Source organism: Misgurnus anguillicaudatus, chromosome 13, assembly GCF_027580225.2.
Source record: "Misgurnus anguillicaudatus chromosome 13, ASM2758022v2, whole genome shotgun sequence".
NCBI classification, from domain to species: domain Eukaryota; kingdom Metazoa; phylum Chordata; class Actinopteri; order Cypriniformes; family Cobitidae; genus Misgurnus; species Misgurnus anguillicaudatus.
In genome coordinates, this window is record NC_073349.2 from 18,554,963 (window position 1) to 18,578,218 (window position 23,256).

General features: G+C 36.3%; 1 protein-coding gene and 1 long non-coding RNA gene across 2 annotated transcripts in view; both read right to left on the bottom strand.

Moving 5' to 3' along the window:
• Positions 1–232, bottom strand: part of syt6a (synaptotagmin VIa) — a 57,640-nt gene extending 57,408 nt beyond the window's left edge. Inside the window, exon 1 of the mRNA XM_055188838.2 lies at positions 61–232. Within this exon, the coding sequence (XP_055044813.2) occupies positions 61–217 (157 nt within the window). The 5' untranslated portion in view covers positions 218–232. The remainder of the gene's footprint in view (positions 1–60) is intronic.
• An 8,797-nt stretch (positions 233–9,029) lies between these two features.
• Positions 9,030–10,113, bottom strand: LOC129453411 (uncharacterized). The gene is made up of 2 exons (XR_008647416.2): positions 9,924–10,113; positions 9,030–9,378 (listed from the first exon to the last, which is right to left on the bottom strand). It is a non-coding gene; the product is annotated as an uncharacterized lncRNA (long non-coding RNA).
• Between the last annotated feature and the right edge of the window lie 13,143 nt (positions 10,114–23,256).

Consider the following 23,256-nt stretch of genomic DNA (forward strand, 5'->3'; position numbering starts at 1 on the left):
AACATCCACAAAACTTATGATGTAATGTAAAAGTAGTTGAATTGTAAAAATCTTCATTACCAGGTTCTTTGTGGTTGTACTCTTGATTGGAGATGTGAAAGAGAAACTCCTCACAGGTGTCGTGGTCCAGCTGTGGGCTGTCCCGAGTGCATAGGTCAACTATGAGGGCCACTGCCTTCTGACACAACATATCATGCCTCTTTCCTACAGCAGACATGCTCCCTGACGCATCCTCAGCGTGACTGGCTCCTCCAGCGGGAGTCAAACACACCCCCTCTCACAGCACCAGTAAAGCATCCCCACGAATGCAAGTTTTCACAGATTCGTTTTTGCGTTTTTGTTGAAGAATGCACCTATATTTGGTTATGTGTGTGTGTACTGTATATGTAACAGAAGTAGATGGTTTGTGCTTTTATGTGTGTGCGCATAATCATGCAAATGTGTGTTGATGCTTAATGATTCACGGACGCCCCCAGGTATTCTGGAGATGGCATTATTGCATCACATTTAATCTCGGATTCACCAATGACATGCAACAAATGCAACAATAAAAGGAGTGTGCGACTATAGAGTGTTGGAGATCTGTCTCGTTCAACCACTCTTGATCTTCACCCACGCAAAGCCGCTCATTATGTAGATTCGGTTTGTTTTTCTTAAGTCGACCTGTCCCTCAGTGAACCTGTCTTTGGAGATGAGATCCCTGTGTGGATTTGTATGAGAATGGGGAATAGGGTGCTCATCTGAGTATTATATGTTCTCTTATGTCTAAACAAGATTTTTGCTTGAATTATTTTTTCTTGGTAACGTAATGTTTCTCAAGCCTTTTCATAACTTTGCTATATGAATTTGGTTAGTTAGGTCTGGTTTTATAGTTTTTTAATTCTATAATGTATTATTGATTAAAATGTGATTAAAATGGATGCACCTTGGTTAAACTGGTAATCCATTAATGACTGTGTGCATTTGTTTGTTTGTTAAATGTCCTCAGAAATAGTAAAACATGTTAAAATATCCACTTCTGAAAAAACTTTTTTGAAAATATGCTAATTTTCCAGCTCCCCTAGAGTTAAATATTTGATTTTTACCGTTTTGGAAAATTTATTCAGCTGATCTCCTGGTCTGGGGCTAGCACTTTTAGCATAGCTTAGCACAATCCATTAAATCTGATAAGACCATTAGCATTGCTCTAAAAAATAACCAAAGAGTTTCGATATTTTTCCTATTTAAAACTTGACTCTTCTGTAGTTACATCGTGTACAAAGACCGACGGAAAATTAAAAGTTGCGATTTTCTAGGCCAAGGACTATACTCTCAAACTGGCGTAATAATCAAGGACTTTGCTGCTGTAACATGGCTGCAGCAGGCGTAGTGATATTACGCACTGCCCGAAAATAGTCCCCTGCTATTGAAAGTAACCAAGGGGACTATTTTCAGTCGGCTCTCCTGAGTTTGCCAACTGGTTGATGTCCTCAGGGCAACATTATGTTGACCCTGGAACAACATTTCAATCAGCCAATCAGATTTCAGAAATAAGATTATAGTTTGTTTTAAGTTTAAGCTTACAACCAAGATTAGCTGTTTCTAGACCATTGTTTTTTACTTATCATGTCCCTCTGATTTTAGGGTTTGGTTATTGTTAGGGTTGGGGTTTGGGGTAGGTTTAGGTTTTATTTAGAAAAATGTTGTCCTTGGGTCAACACAATATGTTGCCCTGAGGACATCAACCACTTGGCAAAATCAGTTCGAGCATTTTCAGTCAGTGTGTATATCACTACGCCTGCTGCAGCCATGTAACGGCAGCAAAGTCACTGATTATTAGGCCAGTTTGAGAGTACAACTCCTAGCCATATCTGCCTAGAAAATCGCAACTTTTAATTTTCTGTCAGTCCTAGTACACGATGCAACCACAGACGAGTCAAGTTTCAAATAGGAAAAATATCTAAACTCCGGTTATCCTTTAGCGCGATGCCAATGGTCTAATCAGATTCAATGGATTATGCTAAACTATGCTAAAAGTGCTAGCGCCATATATTGTATATTATTGTATATTAACGCCAAAACACCATGAAGCAAAGCTATTCTGACATTTAGCTTCAAGTTGATGGGCAGCTATGACCCGGAGATCAGCTGAATGGATTCCAAAATGATAAAAATCAAATGTTTAACTCTAGGGGAGCTGGAAAATTAGCATATTTAAAAAAAAAAAGGAATGTCCCTTTAATGCATGAATCGATCAATTGTTTTGAGTGAAATCTCTGGTTCACACAAGGTTTATTACATTGAAAAAAAAACGTCTGGTCATCGGTTGTACATGATTAAACTAGGTTTTCTTAAAATGAAAATAACATAAATTTAAATTAATTTCGTTTTAAGACAACTTGGTTTAATCATGTTGAACTGGTGTACAATTAAATGACGTAAATCCAACCATTTTTTTTAAGAAAAATAATTTTGAGAAAACTAAATTCAATCATGTGCAACCGGAGATTTTTTCAGTGTAGAAAATAAGTTTGGTATGAAAGTAATAAAAGTCTGTGAGTCTGAAAGTAATAAGTTTAACTCAGAATGAAATTGGTTTTGTACAGTTCAAAAAATACTGTGATCTGGTTACACTGAATGAAATAGGTGACAGAGAAGAAATTACTTGCTAATTGACATAATCACTTAAATTCAACCAGACACAAATGATAATCCATTTCATTCACTAAACCTTTTGGTAAGGCAGTGTTTCCCAACATTTTACAATGGTGAACCACTCCACATCCTATACAGTGTTTTTTTTTTTGCATGTTTGTCACATTTTTGGAAGGTGTGTGTCCCATTACATCTGGCGTTAAAGTAACACAGCATTTCAGAAAAAGAACATCATACCAACAGTAAAATATGATGTAGTGTGAGTCCGTCTGGGGCTGTTTTGCTGCTTCGGGACCTGGAAGACTTGCTGTGATAAATGGTATCATAAATTCTGCTGTTTACACGGGGCAATGTGTGTTTGGATTTTGTTTTCCCTTCATAATAAAAAAAAAAACATTTAAAACTGCATGTTGTGTTTACTTGTGTTATATTTGATTAAAATTCAAGTTTGTTTCATGATCTGAAACATTAAAATCTGACCAACATGCAAAAAAAATCAGTAAGGGGGCAACACTTTTCACACCACTGCAATACCAGTTACCTAGCTGAAGTTATCTAAAATGTATTGTATATTGTTTATTAAAATATGTATATACATAGTTTAATAAAACAATGCAGTACATTGTAAAAAATAGCCTATAAATCTGCTGTTTAACAAAATCATAGAATTTTAAATAAATACTTACTTATTAATGGGTGTAGCCTACTTGTGTGAAGTGACTCACATAACTTTGTTGTGATTTTGCCAGTGGCGGCTGGTGACTTCTTTTTTCGAGGGCGCTCGACGCGAAGTTCGTCACACTATATATGTAGCCATGTGTGTGCGCCTCGAGAGATCCTGTGTGCATCACGTGTTTTGTCAAATAAGTGCCTGCTGCAGACGCGTCTAAAGGGTTTATGATAAAAACTAGTGTTTTCAGTTTCACTTTGTTTTGATAGTTCACTTTAGACATTCTTAACTATATATCAATTAACTACATGTTAATTAACGCTCTACATGTCAATCAACGCTCCTTAATCGCAACTAAATGTCAGCTCATTAGAGTATTAGTACACTGTTAGAGGGCTAGCATTAGAAAAATACGTTTCAAATTAATGCTACAGTAGTTACCATAGTTGCCAAGTTACTCACAGTTAGTAACTCACTATTAAAATAGAGTGTTACCTGGAAGCACCACAATTTCAAACGATTGTGGAAATGACAGCGGCAGGAAAAATCATACTTGTAGGCCCCAAAGCTGCTTTTGGATTTTAATTCCACTGCAGTGAAATCGTTCTCCAGAAATTGCAAGTGCCAGAAAAAGCAAGCATAGCACACTTTCTTCTGAATGCAATTCATTGGCTAATTTGATTGGACCATTTATTTAGCATACACTCTTGTGCTGTTTGTACACTAAAGGGTGCATAATTAGTCAGAAACATTACTGAAATGTTTAGCGTTCAAAATAAAAAAAATTTACTGAATACATGGGGTCAAGCAAGTCCAAGCACTTTTTTCCATTTTTAATTTCTGCATCATTAGATTGTTATTTCTTCTGACTGCTCTGATGCGATTTTGAATAGTGAGATGTGACAGGCATTAGAAACTGCCACAGAGAAATGACTGCGGTGACACTTCGGTTATTCATGCTCCTTCAAGTTTACTCATTTCCTCCAGCTACACAACTCACTCTATTGATGCAATCTTGCCTACAGCACACAGAAGTGCACTATACAACAGTTTCAGACTTGTAGCAGTTTAGTAAAGCGAGGCGGTTTAATCAGAAACAACATGAGTTTATAGTACACGAGTGGGTTTGATTACAATCAGCTATGAAATGTTGATGAAGTGTTCAAGTTATTCACTTTTAAAAATCTATTAATTTGGGTACATCTGATACAACAATTACCAACCCATGTATCTTGCATTTCATGTATCTTGTCACAATTGAGCCTTGGGGTGTTAAAGATTGCATGTATATCCCTGAGACGAATTGGATTAGCCTGAGGCTTATCTCAAACCTGCATTAAAAAAATAAAGACTCAAATACGAATTGTAATCTCAGCACCTCAGGACTCAGCTCTTTTTCTGGAAGGATGTTTCCAATAGGCAAAGCTTTAGCAGACAATAAGGCATTGAATCAAGTATCCTGTATCTGAGAATTTTTTTTTTAGTATAATGTTATGCATTTTTGGTAAACAATTAGTAAGTAAACAAGTCAAATATTCTAAATATGGATTTTCAACAACATGAGGGTAAAAACAAAATGACAGAATGTTTATTTATTATTTGTATGAACACTAACTGTGGGTTCACACCAGACGCGAGTCCAACGATCTGCGAGAGCAGAACAAACACAAAGTCAATGCAAAGACGCGATCAGACGCCCCCCCGCATGGGGCAACGCGAATGACGCGATATGGGCGGTGCATTTGCCGCGAAAACACGCGCTATTTGCCTCAAACGCGTTTTCGCCCAAGTTGAAAATATTCAACTCGAGCGGAAAATTCACATGACACGAAGTTAAATCCCGCGAGTAATCTAGAGCAAGTAACGCGCTGCCCTGCGTTTGGTGTGTACGTAGCATTACTGTGGGTTAACACCAGACGCGGGTTTAATGATTTGCGCGAGTAAATTAAATACAAAGTCAATGCAAAGACACGATCAGACGTGTCCTCACGTGGGGCGATGCGAATGACGTGATATAGGCAGCGCGGTTGCCGCGAAAACATGCACTATTCGCCTCAAACGTGTCTACACCCAAAGTGAAAATATTCAACTCGAGCGAAACATTTGCATGACACGACGTTAAATTCCGCGAGTAATCTAGAGCAGGTAACGCGATGCCCCACGTTTGGTGTGTACGTAGCATAACTGTGGGTTACATACATCGACTTTGTATGTAATCTACTCGCGCAAATCGTTGAACTTGTGTCTGATGTAAACCAGCAGTAACGCAATGCCCCGCATTTGGTGTGTACGTAGCATTACAATGCTCTGTATTTTGATCTGTATTCAAATGATTGTTTCACTTGTAAGTCCTAGAAAACTTACTAAAGTTAATTTGAAGTTAATTGAGAACTAAAGTTAATGTTTGGAGTACTCCTATGCTGAAATCAACATCATCAGTGATGAATCTTTGTGATGTGAAATGACAAGGCCATACCTGCAGGTGCACAACTTCAGTCTCAGTCTAGCTGTCACATGGCATAAGATGCTGCTGATTCAAATTCATGTTAATTAACCTGTTAGCTAGCACTTATATTTTTGAGCATTTTCTGAAAAACGACAACTCCAAACTAAAACATCTGCAGCTCTTAAACCCTATGGTCTATATTCATAATTCTGGTCTTGTTTGAAACTAGACACTTGACATATTGTTGCCTAATAGTCATAACAACTCAGAGTAGTAAAGAAACAGAGTAAAACAAGGTAAAATATACATTAAATGACTTCCGTTTTTCTTTAAATAACATTCACTTAGCAAAAAAAGGTATGAAATGGTCATGTGAGACACCTGGGGACACCATATAGGTGAACTGAATGTCTGACCATGCTGTGATTCAAATTTGAGAATGATACTCCAAAAAATGTTGTTTCTGTGAGCTTTTATTTCAAAAAAGTCCAGGCGTCCTTTCAGAAAAAGTGCACTTGGAAACTCCAAATATACACATGATAACAATATGACATGATTATCAAAAGAAAATGAGTCAGGACTACATATTACATTATGTATATCAATTCAGAACTTCTCTGCCCACCAAAGCACATAGAAAAAACTATTTCAGAAAAAAACATTTGCACATTATAACAAAATACTTGCTATTTTGAATATGGTCGCTCATGAATGCACTCCAGATTCCAGTCCTCCTGTGTCAGCTGAAGTCTTGTTTTACATCACATCACACACACACACACACACACACACACACACAAAGCAAGAGAGGATTTTAGTTTGAGTCAAAAGTTAGAGACATACAACTATTTGTATGAGAAACTATGATGTAATATACATGAACATAATACATATACACAAACACACACACATTACATGAATATATTTATTTATAATTACAAATGTCTTATGTTTGCCAAATAACCTATATTTCTCAGCTGGTAATACTCATATTTTCCACCACATATCTTATTTTCTAGTTTTTAGTTTGTATATTCTGTGCATTTGATTCATATAGCTATAAATATGATGCATTTATATAACATGTCATACAAAAACGAAACCATGTAAAACTCGTATATTAGTCATCTCCAGTGTTACTTTATAATCAAAACAGCTAACATGAAACAAGAAATGTAACGTAAATCAACAAAAGAATCCACTTACTTTATCCAAGCGAGCGCAGCTGAGCTCATAATCCGGTCCATCTCTCCTCGACGACGCGCTTTGTTTATATCCAGTCTTGCATTGTTGATCCGCGATCATGCTCTTTATCAACTTCTCCAAAACACTTTCAACACAAAAAAGTCATCTGTAGTCCACGATCCACAATGGAGATGTTATATCTAACATTTGAAGAGGTTTCTCAGCGGCTCCGGAGAGCTTAGCTGGCTGCTATGCTACCCAAACAAACAAACGCGCATGGAGGGGGCGTGGGCATTTCTCTCCATGCGCTTCTGTAGATTTGCGCAGAAGTACACTTTACTGACGTAAGTTGAATCCTTGTAATCGTTTCATGATTGGTTACTTCCTCTGTCAATCAAAGCTTTGCTCACTATGCATTGGCTGGCTTTGTTTTGGTGTAATCCAGTCAAAAGCCTATGGCAAGCTGAAGGACATCTATCTAGGCAAATCATTGATCGCATGAGATTTTGAGTTGTCAAACCTTTTCTGATTGGACAAAACAGAAAAATAGGGCGGGATATTTATCTGAACAGTCTAACGAAGCAGGAAGAGATGGATTTTCACTGATAAAAATCGATATTTGATAGAAAATAAACATGATCGATCATACTTAGCGGACGCGCGGATGTAAACAAAGGAGGATATTGCTGGATTTCTCACTATTTTTCATTGTTATGGATTAAAACGTGGGATGCTTTTTGAAGAGTGGACCCTTACCTTGCAATGTACGTTGAAGATTTTGGGAATTGTCAGAAATTGTCAGAACCATATGGCAAGCCATGTGAGTACCCACAAAATTTTTTATATGCATTCCGTCTGCATTTCATTAAATTTTTTCCACACCAGTGTATTGATTGCAAAAATAAGCTCAGAACATGAATTTGGAGTGTTTAAACTTTCAAATAATGCAAAGTTTATGATTGTTGATTGAATATTTGATGTTAAACAAAGTACAAAAACACGTAAAAACGCCCCCTAGGGCCCGCCGCCGGGCCGGTGCAAGTATGACTCGCTGCAGCCTGCGGTGGACATCCAACCCTGCCCACATCCAAGTGTCACGCCAGACGCCACGCCCACGTCCAATACGTCACCGCGTGACTCCCATATATGGCAAAGCGTGTGTTCCCCACGGAAACCCGTTGATCCTATCGAAGTATGTTAAAGCAGTTTATTGCAATCTTAGAATCTAAATAAAAGGTTATACTTCGTTTTAACAATACACGTATTCTTATATTTGTAAACGATATCCAAACTAATATGACATAAATTAAATCTAGGCCACCCTCCCCCAATTTCATAAAAACATTATAAACGGAGCTAATTTCATTGGTTAAACAATAACATATGCTTGCTTTACCTTATTCCTTTACAGCATGTAATGATATAAATTCCCATTTAATATGATCGATTGTAACATAGCCAAAACAAGTTTACATTTAAGTGGACATTACTTTTTAGTATTGTAAATTTAATGCTTAACATATTTTCATGAGTTTATTTTCATTTAATTTTCTAAACATTTGTTCCACTTCATCATAAAGTCTAAATATGTCAATTATAGGATCAATATGCAATAGCATACACAATATACATACATATAGACTAAATAGAGAAATTACTTGTTTTGATAGATTATATAAGATCTTTATTTTCACTGTACATTTGCAATGACATTCTGGTGGAGCAAGCTTCAGATGCCTTCATGATAAATACAAATATATATCAGTTTTCATGTTTAAAACTATAAACAAGTTTCATACACTAGACTAGAAGCACTAAGCATGACTGTACAATTTACAATATTCACAACAATATTACAATATACAGTATAATCACAACGAAGTAGCCAATATAGTATAAAACACAACATAATACAGCATAGAGCATAAATGTTCATAGATGTAAACATTGTATGTTTCATTGTGCAATGAAACACAAAGTGGTTGTGTTAGAATTGACAGTGGAGCATAGACGCCAAATGTTAATAATGGAAACATTGTGTAATGAGACCAAAAGTGGCATGTGCTAGAATGTCATATTGCACTTTAGTAGAAGTTTAGTAACATGGCTTTGACTCTTAGAGGTTTTGTTCTTTAACAACTTGACATGAATATGTCCAGGTCACCCAGATACTTAAAGATAAATTAAAAGACACTTCTTGCTTCACTGGGCATTTCTTGTATTTATTATTGAACAAGAATATTTCATGGCCCGTACAGGCCTTGTTCCTCATAACAGTTTGAAATAAACGTGTTCAGATCCTCCAGATATTCGAAAACAAATCCATCTGGAGAAAGACAGGCTCCATCACCTCTCCAAGGAATATCTTGCTGTGACTCTCTACCCAGGACCATGCTGGACCAATGTTCCTTATGAACTTCCACTTTATGTTCTTTCTGTAATCCTGTAATAAAAAATAAATAAAGGTTTATTTGTGGAGCATGCAGCTACAGAGGGAGCTGAAGATGCCGTAAGTTCTTCTGTCATAAAGCATTTGGCATTTCCTTGCGTACTACAGTCTGGCTGCAGTTCAAACAGTAAAAATGGGATGTGGTCCTGCACAGTTCAGTTCTTTTTTTAGATAAAGTAACCTGTAAGAATGTATCAACAAATTTATCAACACTGTTGAACGTTAATAACGTGCATGTGTGAAGTTCAACTAGGCATATCAAGCTGTATGTGCATAAACTACACAAATGACTCACAGTTTTTAAGTTATCAATGTTTTACATTTTAAAAATTTTTCAAAACAAGCTACCATTAAGTTTTATTTTACTTTGGCTTGACAGATATCTGATACGTAAAGTTAACAGCAGCAAAAGAGGTTACGTGCACCACAGTACAATCCTTGTGAATATATCGTATGATTTTATCAAGCATAAATATATGTATTAATATAAATAAATTTTGGAATTACATTAGGCTTTCGAAACAAATACTTTTACTTACCGACGTGGTAAACAACTTTAGTACTTCAACTTCGTGCTTTCTCTCTTCTTCGGGAAGCACCAACATAAGGTACATTATCGCCATCTACTGTGTTGGAGTGAGATGTGAATGGACGTGGTAACTGACGTCACGCCTGGATGTGGGCGGGGTTGGATGTCCACCGCAGGTTGCAGCGAGACGCTACTCGGCCGGTGCGTGTTATAACCAAGGACCTGTCTAATGGCACAGATGGAAGTGAAGTGTGTATTTATAAACACAGAACGTGTTTTACCATATCATGATACATTTGTGTCTCTGTAAATATTTTGATAAACACAGTTAATCCATGCAAAAAATAAAAAATATCTGACAGCCAGCAAATATTATGCAAACCCACAGGATACTCACCCAGGGTTAAATAAAGTTTAATAAATCTTAAATAGTAATGAATCTATTTCCATGCGTGTTAAAGCATCACATATTTAGCAATGGACTTACTGGTGTATAGAGATACGCATACACATGCCCTCTTCTTGCATATTAAACCCTGTAATCAAATTTCTTCATGTGCCTGCACAGTAATTAATCTCCTGTAATAGGCATCTATTGAAAAATGCAACGTATTTCAAATATAATGTGTTATTTCCAGCTGTGGTTATGAGGAGAGTTAAATGAAGCTTTATGTTAATTAAATATTTTACTTAAGTGAATGGTTTAATAATGTTAAACATAAAAAAAAACAGAGCACACTGGGTTATAAAGCTGTTGTTATTCACTGGTTGCCAGTATTGTCTGGATGATACCAGTAAGGCATTAGGACATTTTAAGTTGGTTAAACTGATGTGTAATGATTCTTAATAGCAAAGGCTGCAAAAGTAAATCATAGTCAATTTTACAAATGTATTTTGCAAAATTGGAGATATGTAGAATTGGAGAATGTACGTGACTTGTTATCTCTCAGTCCTTTAATTTCAGTCTGAAATGAAACCGTTTGAACACAATCAGCCTTGTTGATAAGTACGAAATGAAAAAGAAGATCATAAATCCAGGCAACTTTGATTAATCCGACTGAAGATCAAAGAGAGGGGTGAAATGTAAATTACGTCCTGCTCTTAAAAGAAGGAGAGACATTGAATATTACCCTCAAAGCAGTAGGTAAGATTAAGAACAAACAGTGGTCACCTGTTGCCTTTGTAATTGGGTTTGTTTAAACCTTGCCGTAATTTTACTAAATTAATAAATTATAAACAGAGCCAGAGGGGTGAACATTTCTAGTGTGATCCTCGACATTTCTACATTTTTATTAACAAAATAAAATAGTGAGACATACACAATACGCAATCACAGAGCACACAGTGTTTTGTATGACAGCAGAGTAATTATCTCAGTCTCTTTAATTTCCATCAAGATGGTTGATCAACTTTTATCCTGTGGGCTCATTTCGAGTCTTTACTTTTCAGCGTGGCTTGACTTGTTATCATAAACATGTCAGGCAAAAATCTGTCTCTGTGTCTCTCTCTCTCTCTTTTTCTATTGACTTTCTTATTAATGTCCCTGTCTCACAGTTTTTCCACGTGAGGTAACGTGTGTTACATTTTAAAATGCCTGTCAAAACTCCTTCACCAATAAGATACAAAAATGGTACAACATCCCCTAGGGACATTGGCATATTGAATTAAAGGAATAGTTCACCCAAAAATTAATATTCTGTCATTGTTTTCTCTCTTTCATGTTTTTACAAACCTGTATAAAAAATTTGTTCTGATAAACACAAATAAAACATATTTTAAGAAATGTTTGTAACCAAACTGATCAGAAGCCCCTTTCACTTCCATAGTAGGAAAAATAATACTATGGAAGTAAATGGGGCTAATGAATGGTTTGGTTACAAACATTTCTCAAAATACAGAGGTGGAAAAAGTACTAAAATATTGTACTCAAGTAAAAGTAAAGTTACTTTAATAATATTTTACTTAAGTAAAAGTAAAGTTACTTGTCTAAAAATCTACTCAAGTAAAAGTAAAAAGTAAGTCATTTTAACTTTACTCAGAGTAAAAGTTACTTTTTTACAGCGGGAAGAGGTGGAGGATTCTAGTATAGTTCAAAAACGACAAGGGAATATACATCTCAAACTAGTTGTTTTTAATTGTAGGAACATCTTTACAATTAAAGTGCAATAACAAAAAGTTAATAAAATAAAACGCTTTTTTAAAGTAAGAAACATTTATGGAATTGTTTAATGATTTTTGCATGTGAGTTATGCACTTTTGAAGGTGGTCAGCAGCTTGTAAATACAATCACTATAGTAAGGTTGTAATTGATGTATTGCTGGTAACATACATTATTTTATTAAACTATATATCTAGGTTAAATGAGCATATAATGAGATGAGTGCCATGTCTATATACATTTGACACGTTTATTATCTTCTTACATCCCTGACCTGGGGACCTGATGACCTTTATTCTTCTCTCTCTCTCTCTCTCTCTTGCTCTCTCTCTCTCTCTCTCGCTCTCTCTCTGCAATGTCTAATGACCTGCGCATTCTCGAAGACGTTTTGAAGTTCTGTTTGACTTGACGCGAAGCTGCTAGACCTCGGAAGATAATGCGCATGGTATTAAAAACGCGTCGTGCATTTTCGTACTTAAGAGCATGAATCCTACCTTTCATAGAAATGAAACACTCGCTTCGCGTCAGTGGAAAGTGGTCGCTTAAATATGACCAGGGGTTTCTTTCATAAGATTTGAACTGAGGCGGGGTCTGCATTAGCGCGCGCCTGTCTCGTCCGTCTCCATGGTTCTTTTTGCGCGTTCCCCCGGGCCCCGGCCATTTACATCCGTTGCGCGTCTTTATCACCTTGCTTTTTAAAATATTTTTTTACTCAGTAACGGATATGATTTAAAATGTAGCGAAGTACAATACTTTAAATTAAAACATACTTAAGTAAAAGTAAAAGTACAGATTTTAAAAACTACTCAAAAAAGTAAAAATACACAAAAAAACTACTCAATTACAGTAACGTGAGTAAATGTAATTCGTTACTTTCCACCTCTGTCAAAATATCAGAACAAAGAAATGTATACAGGTTTGTAACAACATGAAAGTAAATGATGGCAGAATTTTCATTTTTGGGTGAACTATCCCTTTAAGTCAAGGTTGTGTCATTCAGTGTTGGGGGTAACGCATTACAAGTAACTTGCATTACGTAATAATATTACTTTTTTGAAGTAACGAGTAAAGGAACGCATTACTTTACAAATGTACACATTAATATTTGAGTTACTTTTTTAAAAAAGTAATGTGAGTTACTTTTCAGTTTAATTAATTTGATTTTTTTTAAATGTATACGCGCCTGAGTCAGAAACGGAGATTGCAGGCCAGAGCTTGACATTTTTGCAATGGAAATATGCAATTTCTGAATGCAGAGCTTCAGTCTTAAAAACATCTGCAAGCCCTAAAAGAGATCAAGCCTCAGCCAAGTAAAAAAGTAACTTAACTTAAAAAATAACGTTAGTATTACTTTCCATGAAAAGTAACTAAGTAACGCATTTTTTTGGGGAAGTAACTTTATATTGTAATGCATTACTTTTAAAAGTAACTTTCCTCAACACTGGTTTCATTGTTATATATGTTAAACACTGCCACTGTTTGGTAGGATGGTGACAAAATAAATTTGAACTGAATTAAACTTGTTCATTTAATTTAAAATAGACTTATCTCACACATTCGTATGTATCTACTAACAAACAGCCACAAAACAGTACATTTAGATACAGCAATAGCCATCATTATAATAGCCAACTAACACTGTAAAAATGATTTGTCGGTTCAACTAAAAAAGTAATTTACTTAGTTTTGCCAAAATGTTGTAAAAAATTTTAAGGCAACCATATAACTTAGGGTTTTTTTTTTAAGTTAAACCAATTTTTTTCAGGAGGAGACTACAGCTGAGTTACCCACTTCAAGCCAAAACAAACTTGAATCTGGTTATAGGTTTTTGCCAAAATAACTTGCGAGATGTATGATATTCCATCATGTAAGCAAAGTCAGTAATTACAAGTTGCTTGGTTTAAGTTTTTATTTAATTTCACTTATTTATAGGTTATTAGCTCTTTCACCGCCAGCATTTTTCATGATTTTCACAAAAGTTTAATGCCTTCCAGAAAATGCTCCTTTTTAAATATATAAACATACAAAATATGAAATAAAAGAACAGACCCTCTGCTTTCAAACAAAAAAATCTGTTTCATCCTACCTTCATGTGTTCTGTTTTTATCACCTCTCAAATATGTGTAGGTTTCATCAAAAACACCCAATTTTGAGCAAAAAGCTGAGATAATTCCATTTTTGTGAAGGACTTTTGATATAGATCAGATGCAGAGCGATCTTTAAAACATACACGGACATACAGCTGTTTGCCCTAGGGCAATTCTTCCGGTTTTTATAATTTGCGGAATAGCGCCATCTGGTGGATAATAGCGGTATTGCAGATTGACGAGATATCTCGTCAATGGCGGGGAAAGAGTTAGACATCTTATGATATGACGCGGCTAAAGTCTCATATCTAATTTTGAGATAGGAACATCAAATTCGAATTCAATCATTGATTTCACATTTCTTTTAATCTTTGACATGGCCTTACTTAGATAATATTAAAAAGAATCGAGGTTTCACAGAATGTTCTTTACTTTTTTAGAACGGTTTTATGTAGACACCAGTAAATGAGCTGGGTTGTAAATGGTTCCAAGTCTGTTGAGGCCATTACAGCAACTTCTTAAACTCAGGTGAAAACTTTTCCCTGTCACCTCCCCAGTTTGGCCCATGATGGTAATTGCACCAATTCACCCTGTTAACTGAAAGCCCAAGATTGACAAGGAAATTACGGACGCTGTACATCAGCAACACAACCACAGCTCTGCAACTATAAATTGACCTAGGACCAGCTGTCCTTTTCTGAAATACCACGCATAATGATCGAAAGTCTGTGCAACTGGTTTCAGATCAGTGTTCTAAATAAAACCATTCCTGAGCTTCAAGTCTGCAGCCTTTTCTCCAGCTGTGCCGTGTCTAACAGCGGTCGCTCAATGTTTGAAATCAGCCAGGTGGAATGATGTGAGGTTTGGCTGTGATACAGAGGCATGAGATTTATTTCAGTGTGGATAAATACAATCTTCACTGTTGTCTCCTGGCCTTTAGGAGCTTCTTGGTTTAATTTTATATAATCAGCCAACTTAACAGAGACGAGCACTCCGATTCCAACCTGATTTTACAGTAATTTGTAGGTATTTTACACAAAATTGTAACTGACAGCAGAGCCGTGCACAGACATTTTGAGGGTTAGTGGTACTATTAATATGATTTTAATAAAATATTATAAATATGATATATGTTATAAATTACTAGTACACTGTAAAAAAAATGCTTTGCTGCCTTAATTTTTTGTTGAATCAATTCATATTTACAAGTCATGTCAACTTACTATTATTTATCTTGACAAGAAATGAGTTGCTTCAACTTAAAAAATTAAGTTGACTTTTTCAACTATATTTTATAAGTTATAACAACTCATCTGTAGTTATAACAACTCATCTCCTGTCCAGATAAATAATAGTAAATATATCCACCTTAAAGGTGCAGTGTGTAATTTTTAGAAGGATCTCTTGACAGAAATGCAAAATAATATACAAAACTATATTATCAGGGGTGTATAAAGACCTTTCATAATGAACCGTTATGTTTTCATTACCTTAGAATGAGACGTTTTTATCTACATACACAGAGGGTCCCCTTACATGGAAGACGTCATTTTGTGCCGCCATGTTTCTACAGAAGCTCTTAACGGACAAACTTTTTTATTAAGTTGTCTCTAACAATAACATGTTTGTCTTGTGTCAGCTACTGTAGCTTCTCTATGCGTTTCAAAAGTGAGGGGTGAGCTGTGAACTGAGCTGTTGGTTGCAATTTGCAACCTCACAACTGAATGCCGCAAAAATTTACACACTGCACCTTTAAATAAAGTGTGACAAAAGACTAAATATTATTCATTTATTATTATTATATAAAAACAAAATATCAACTTACTAATTTAGCAGATCAACAACTGAGGTAATGTAATGAATCCAACTGTTAATGCAATCTTAAACAGATCGATTTGTAAAGCATTATTAAAAGTTTACTGTTGCAAATCAGGGTAAGAGACAATTGAGGAGTTGAACACTTATGTTTTGTTGTACTTGCCCAAAAACGTATTTCTGTTTTAAACAAAACATATTAAGTTATACAAAGTAGTGCTGTTGGTTAGTAGCCTTATTTTTTAGGTTTAATTACACATGATAAATTAATGTATTTTATAAAATGTCATAAAACTGCCCCCCCCCCCCCGGCACCATCTTGCGGACCCCCTGGGGGCCCCGGACCCCAGTTTGAGAACCACTGATCTATGGGTTCAAGAATAACAAAATACTGGCCATTTGAAACTAGAAAGTTATCACTTCATTTTGTCCCATTGTTTTCTACTTTGCGTGTTGTTCAAATTCATTGAATTTTCGTTCACTTGTAGTTTAGCAATTAAACTACAATATTAAGAATGTTTTTACTCTGCACATCGCCTGAGGAAATCCGAAGTTGCGTCGAGGGGAACCAAACTGACAGCCGCGACAGCGGAGATTGTCACGTACCTACAAAAGGGTATTGGATAAAGCTTTGCGTCTGACCTGCAACTATCATTCTGGCTTGGTGGGATGTCAGCCAGCGAGTCCTCTGATTCTGACCTTGTTCTTTTACTACTCAGAGTCTAAAGCCAGGAGGGCATATTAAGTGTTCATTGCACGTTTCAACGCTCCCTATTGGCCAGAGGTGTCTTACCCGGACATTTACTCGTACCTTATCGAGTCAACAGGGAAGCAAGTGAATGATTTTACTTCGTATTTGAAAGTTACTTCGTATTTATATATTATGTCTTTATATTTAGAGTAATGAGTGCACTTTTCCATCGAGCCACACAACTAACTGGCTTAGCGATATTTCCAGCAATCACTGGATGGCATTGTTACACAAATTTGACGCTGTGAGAATGAAAGGGACATGTTTTTATATTGACCAAATTAAATGTGTTAATGTATTTTTCACGCTCTATGGCAGGCAGGGTAGACAGATAATTACTCAACATGTTAAATCTGAGTGATTTCATAAGTTATTTACGCCTGCCGACTGTGTAAAAATGTTGCTTTGTTCCGCTATTTTGAATGGAAGTCAATGGAAGGTCTGGTTTTAAATCCCCCAAAAAGGGGCGGTGACGAAATTTACAGTCAAGTTCCCGGATGTGCCGGAAGTCCGTATGCGCTTTTAACTTGTAAACTCAAGGGTGTATGGGTTGTGTAGTCTCTGCTCTCGGTGGGACGAATTAGGAAGCGTACATTGTGAAGGGTGCTCTGAAAAGCGGCAGGGCAGCCAAAGGATTAAATTAAACAGATGTGCAAATGAGCGTTCCGGTACGCCAAAAGCACGTTCTGGGCGCACGGAGAGGTGGTGGTACGCTCAAGAGCTATATTTGAAAGTGGCGGTACTGAGTACCGGTGCGTTCCGGCCCACTTAAAGCACTGCCCTTTAACTAAAAAGTTTAATCCACCCGTTTAATCTGTGGTAAGAATGTAAAAGTTAGATGCTGCAGGTTACTGAACTGCACATAAAGTATACTCGACAAAACACACAAAATATTCTGATGACATCTAACTAAAGGTCACACAAGCACAACACACAACATACTGCCATCACATACAAAAACAGAAGCAGTATGAGAACCCCAGATGCAGTTTCCCATCAGCTATGAACACAGAAAGAGCAAAAATAGTGAGAAATGTCAGAGTAAAGAGGTCATAGAAAACTTAACTCACCTGTGCCAATTAACTCTTTCACCACCAGCGTTTTTTTAAAAAGTTGCCAGCCAGCGCCAGCGTTTTTCATGATTTTCACAAAAGTTTAATGCCTTCCAGAAAATGTTATTCTTCAAATATATAAACATACAATATACCAAATGAAAGAACAGACACTCTGCTTTCAAACAAAAATGTTTCATCCTACCTTCAGAAGTTCTTTTGTAATCAGCTTTTGAATATGGGTAGGTTTCTGCAAAAACACCACATTTTGAGCAAAAAGCAGAGATAATTCCATTTCTGTTACGGACTTTTCATAGAGATCCCATTCAGAGCGATCTTTAAAACAGACACGGACATGCAGCAGCTTGCCATAGGGCAATACTTCCGGTTTTAAAAAGTTGCGGAAGGGCGCCACGTAGTGGATAATAGCGGTATCGCAGAAAGACGGAAATACTCGTCATTGGCGGGGAAGGATTTTCTCTTGATTGACGAGATATCTCCATTGACGAGACATCCATATCTCGTCAATGGCGGGGAAAGAGTTAAGTTCACGGGTTTCAGCTTATAAAAAACATTTATAAAAATCATTAAACACAGTACAAATCGTTTGATATAGAACTCACAATTAAGACATTTCAGTTTAATTAATTACATAATATGCTAATTATTTAATCCAATAAAATACAATTAATCACTACTTGATAGTCCTTATGATTTATATGCATATTGAGATAAATGGATCTTACCTTGGCTAAGAGCACCAGTGTGATTTTTAACTGATTGCATGCAACCTTGACTTTGCACTTGGCTGTTCTTGTGCTCTTTTCTTCTGTTTCAGAGAGCTGCAGACAGAGGTGATTTCAGGGTGAGTGACAGCTATAATAAAACTGAGAAGAGAGTCAGAGTTCAAATTGAGTGTGAAGTTTTGTGGGTATGAAAACATTATCATGAAAGTGAGTTACATGAAAAGAAGAGAAGATATTAGAACGATCTGAGTGCCAATCAAATGTCTTTACATTAGGTACCAATTCAATAAAATAAAAATACTATATATCAGCCTATAGGACATCTGCCAATTGTTTAAAAAGGCGGATGCTATGTGATTATTGAATTGGGTCACAGTGACGAACATAATTGCAGTTTGTACACTCTGCACTTCTAGGATTTTATGACATAATAATGAAAGAATCGCCAATATATCCACCAATAACCGGTATCGGACAATAAAAGCTTTTTTTTTACTGTCGGCCAATAGTTTAAAGGTCCAGATCTATCTGTGTTTTGAAGCTTTGATTGTGTTTTACAGTGCGCAATATAACATGTGTTCATGTTTCATGTAGTGCTGGGCAAAGATTAATCGCGATTAATCGCATACAAAATAAAAGTGATTTTTGGCATAATATATGGGTATGTGCTGTGTGTAATTGTTGTGTATAGATAAATACACACACATTCATGTATGTATTGTAGAAACATTTACATGTTTATATATATTTATTTAAATAAATATATTAAAAATACATTTAAAAAAATTATATATAAGCAAAACAATTCTGAAATGAATATATGAATGTGTGTGTGGTTAAATGTACACGGTGATTGGACACAGTACACGCACATATATTGTGCAAAAAAAAGGTCGCTTTTGTTTTGTATGCGATTGATCGCGATTGATCTTTGCCCAGCAATAGTTTCATGTATAAAAAACATGGTATTTTTCACACAATTTACTTATCTGTATACCGCTGTTTTCATTATGTGAATGAATAACATTTAAAAAGGTAATCTTTAGAATTTAGTTAATGCAAGTTAATGTGGTGGCTGGTGACTGCTCTTTCTGTTTATGATAATTGAGACGCTCACGTTCACAAATACACGCAAGACACTCACTTAACAGTAAACTCTGATTACGCATGAGATTATGTGAATATCTGGCAAACGCGAGTGTCTCTTTTATCATAAACCCTTTAGATGCGTCTGCAGCAGGCACTTATTTTGACAAAACACGTGATGCACATAAATTCACTTGACGTGCTGAACACATATTTTGAAATGACGAACCACACATGACAGACTACATACATGTTGTGACGAACTTCGCATTGTCCGCACTTGAAAAAGAAGTCACGGCCATAACTGCCACCAAAATATCGGTATCGGCAGTTATCACTCTGAATATCGGCTATCGGTATCTGTGGGAAATTATAATATCGGTGCATCTCTAATAATAATTTCAAACGGAGTAAAAAACAAAAGTATAGGTATCTACATTGTGTAAAAAGTAAAGGTTTGATTAACTTAAAAATTGACTTTAATTGATAACGCCTAAAATATAACTTTTTCCTGCTTTTATTTTTTTCTCACCTTGCGTGAAAATTTTAAGTTGATAAAGCTTACATTTCTTTAGTTGATACCAATTGAAGTAATTTACTTAATAAAACTTCAATTTTGTCATTTTAAAAATGAGTCGTCATTGTGTGGCTGACTGTTATTATACAAATCCAACTATTTTTCTTTATTGTGAAATCCCCTTTAAACCGCATAGTCACACAAAACAGGCTGTTGGGGATCCCCTATCAATGTGATGCCACCTAATGTGATGAGACCTAATGGCCCTTTACGAACTGAAAGGCTCTTTGGGGAACCAAATATTTGTATTTTTCCATTGGGCCCAAAATTTTAATTAAATACTGAATAAATACTGTAAGATCCAGACATACATTCACATTTGAATTCAAGACTCTCACAAAACTTTAGCTATGAAACATCATCTCAAGCTGTGTGGCTGAAGAGCCCAGTCAGAATCATTTCTCTGCAATTGTTCTCAACTCAGAAGCCTCTTCAAAGTGATTGTGTCCATGTAAAGTCTCAGCACCAGCAGTTTATTCTTGATAATGATCATTTGACTTCATTCTCTGCCCACTGAAGCACCATTTTAATGCCAGTGCTGTGTGGCTGCCCCTGTGATGGGGCTGATAATTGAAGGGTCCTCCAGAGGGTGAGCCAAAGCTGTTCTTCAAACTGTGAGAGACATACAGTTCTCAAAGTCTCCTGGGGTGTAATGCCTTGTTATTTTCCTGTAACACTACCAGAATAAGCTGGTTGGCAGCGGAGATAAGTTCAGTTAGTGTTAGGTCACTCTTTCAAAGCATTTAGATACAACACCCTTCAGTTTGTATATGATAGCCTACATGTTTAGGTCTTCATTTCAGTGGGTTTAGATTGGGTTGTAGAGGATTTCCAAAACCTGTGAATTTCATCCCTGATTAAACATACAAACTGAAAAGAGATTTAGGGAAACGCAGGAGATCTAAAAACTTAGTTGAGACCAAAACAAAGTGGGCAAATGTGTTTTTTCAATTTAGTAAATATTTAGTAAATTTAGTTAAGTCTTTATGGGTCTTTATTCAGTGAGTTCAATGTTAGTACAGTAGTTTCATTACTTAAATTCTTATTTTACTTAATATATTACAGTTATACTCTTTGTTTATAGTTTTACAGATCCAAAATAATTTTAAAATTAAAGCCTAGCTACATCTTATTTTTCTCAGGGTCTGGCAATGCAATCTCACGGCAATTCGTACGTATTTTACAAAATGGCTAATTCGAACTCGTGGTACGTTTTGTACTATTCACTTTGTAAGAATTTATACAAGTTAGCCAATTCGAAAAATACTCTATGTACAAATTTCCATGAGATTAGGTTGGTTTTGGACATGGGGGCAATAAAACTTCTTTATATTTTTGTCCTATATCTATTTTTTACTAAACCTATGTAGTTTAGCCTACTTTCTAACTGCTGCATGCATTTTCACATTTTTCAAAGTAAACTTTGCAACATTACAGACGCACTGCTGTGAGTCATTTAGTACAATAATGAGTAATGCTGGGCTGTCGTTTTTGTCGATTGCAGACAGGATGACTAATGTTGGATAAATAGAAAACTGATGGATGAATGTCTGTCGACTCTTTGTGACCCATTGTTCTCTCTCACCACCGTAACAGAACAGATTCTGATAAATGAGACCACAGAACAAGAGTAAACAACTTTTGCCTAATGCAACCTAATGCATCTGGGACCAAATGAAGATTTTGTGTGTGCAATAAATACATTTCCATGGGTCTTCTTTTGTGCAAGGGAAGGGAAAAGCTAGAGGCCCTAATGTGACTAAAATACAAGATAAATTATTTTCTTCCCATTCACAAAGGATTGGATATGCCAGAGGAAAAATAAGGTCAGTAGAGCCTTGCAAATGACGTTTATTTTTTACCCTGGCATCACTACAGAGGAGTTAATGCACAGATCAGACAAGCGCTTATACATCAGTTGATATATATTTACAGAATAGAGGATGTACACCTTAGGATAGATTGAGTTTCAGGCAACTATGTGTAATGAATATAAAAGTGGACTTGAGTTGGTTTGACACTGATTTAGCAGAACCAGAATAATTTATGATGATACATAATACATTATACATATTCATTCATTTATGCATTTGGCAGACCCTTGCATCCAAAGTGACTTACAGTGCATTTAAGCTATACATTTTCTTTATCAGCACATTAATAAAGATTTTTTTTGATTCAACTTAAAAAAGTAAAATTTTGATTAATTCAACTTAAAAATATTTAAAAAGTTGGGTAAAAATGATTGACAACTAATATTTTTAAGTTGTATTAACTCAAAAAAGAGAGAATTTTAAAGCAGCCAGGTAACTTACTTTTTTAAGTTGAATCAACTTTTTTACAGTGCATGTGTGTTCTTGACTTTTTGGACGTATGGGCAATTCCACAGTTTAGGGCTCACTACAGAGACAGCCTGCAAAAATCCATCTTCACGGAGAAAGCCATTGTTCTCAGGTTAACATCCTATTGCTGCGTTTACACCAACCGCGTTTCAGGCGTCAAAATCGCGTCTACTGCGCCTAGTTTGCCGCTTGCAATTTGAATGCATTTGCGCGTGTAGAGCAAAGTAGACGTGCGGAAAAAGCAAGCATTTGGCAAGCAAGCATTTGCTTCTTGTGGGAGGGGCAAATGCTATGCGGTTGTCTGTTTGCAAGATGACTGATGTTGATTGTGCATTTATCAAGAGAGTTACCGGTTTGTATTTGGTAACCTCACCCCGGATTTCCACCAACTGCGGAGCGCCTGCAGATCGGCTCCGCTGCGTTACGGCCGTCCGCCAATACCCACCAGTTCTGTATTTGTTGCAGAGCGGCTGCGTGCTGAAGTGACGAGGACCCATGAGGTCTCGCAAATTCACGTGATGATCGCGCAATATCTAGTTCTGTCTCCGCCCATTATGAAGTTAAATTATGACGTTTTTACAAACCAGCCCAGATCACAACACGAGATCAGGTATGATCACGCGATATAGTCATGGCTCCGAGCTGTCCGGCATCCGGCAAAAATAGAACCTCTGCGTATTTGTTCCGGAGGGCTGTGGATGGCCTGAGCTGTGATGGATTTCGGAACGT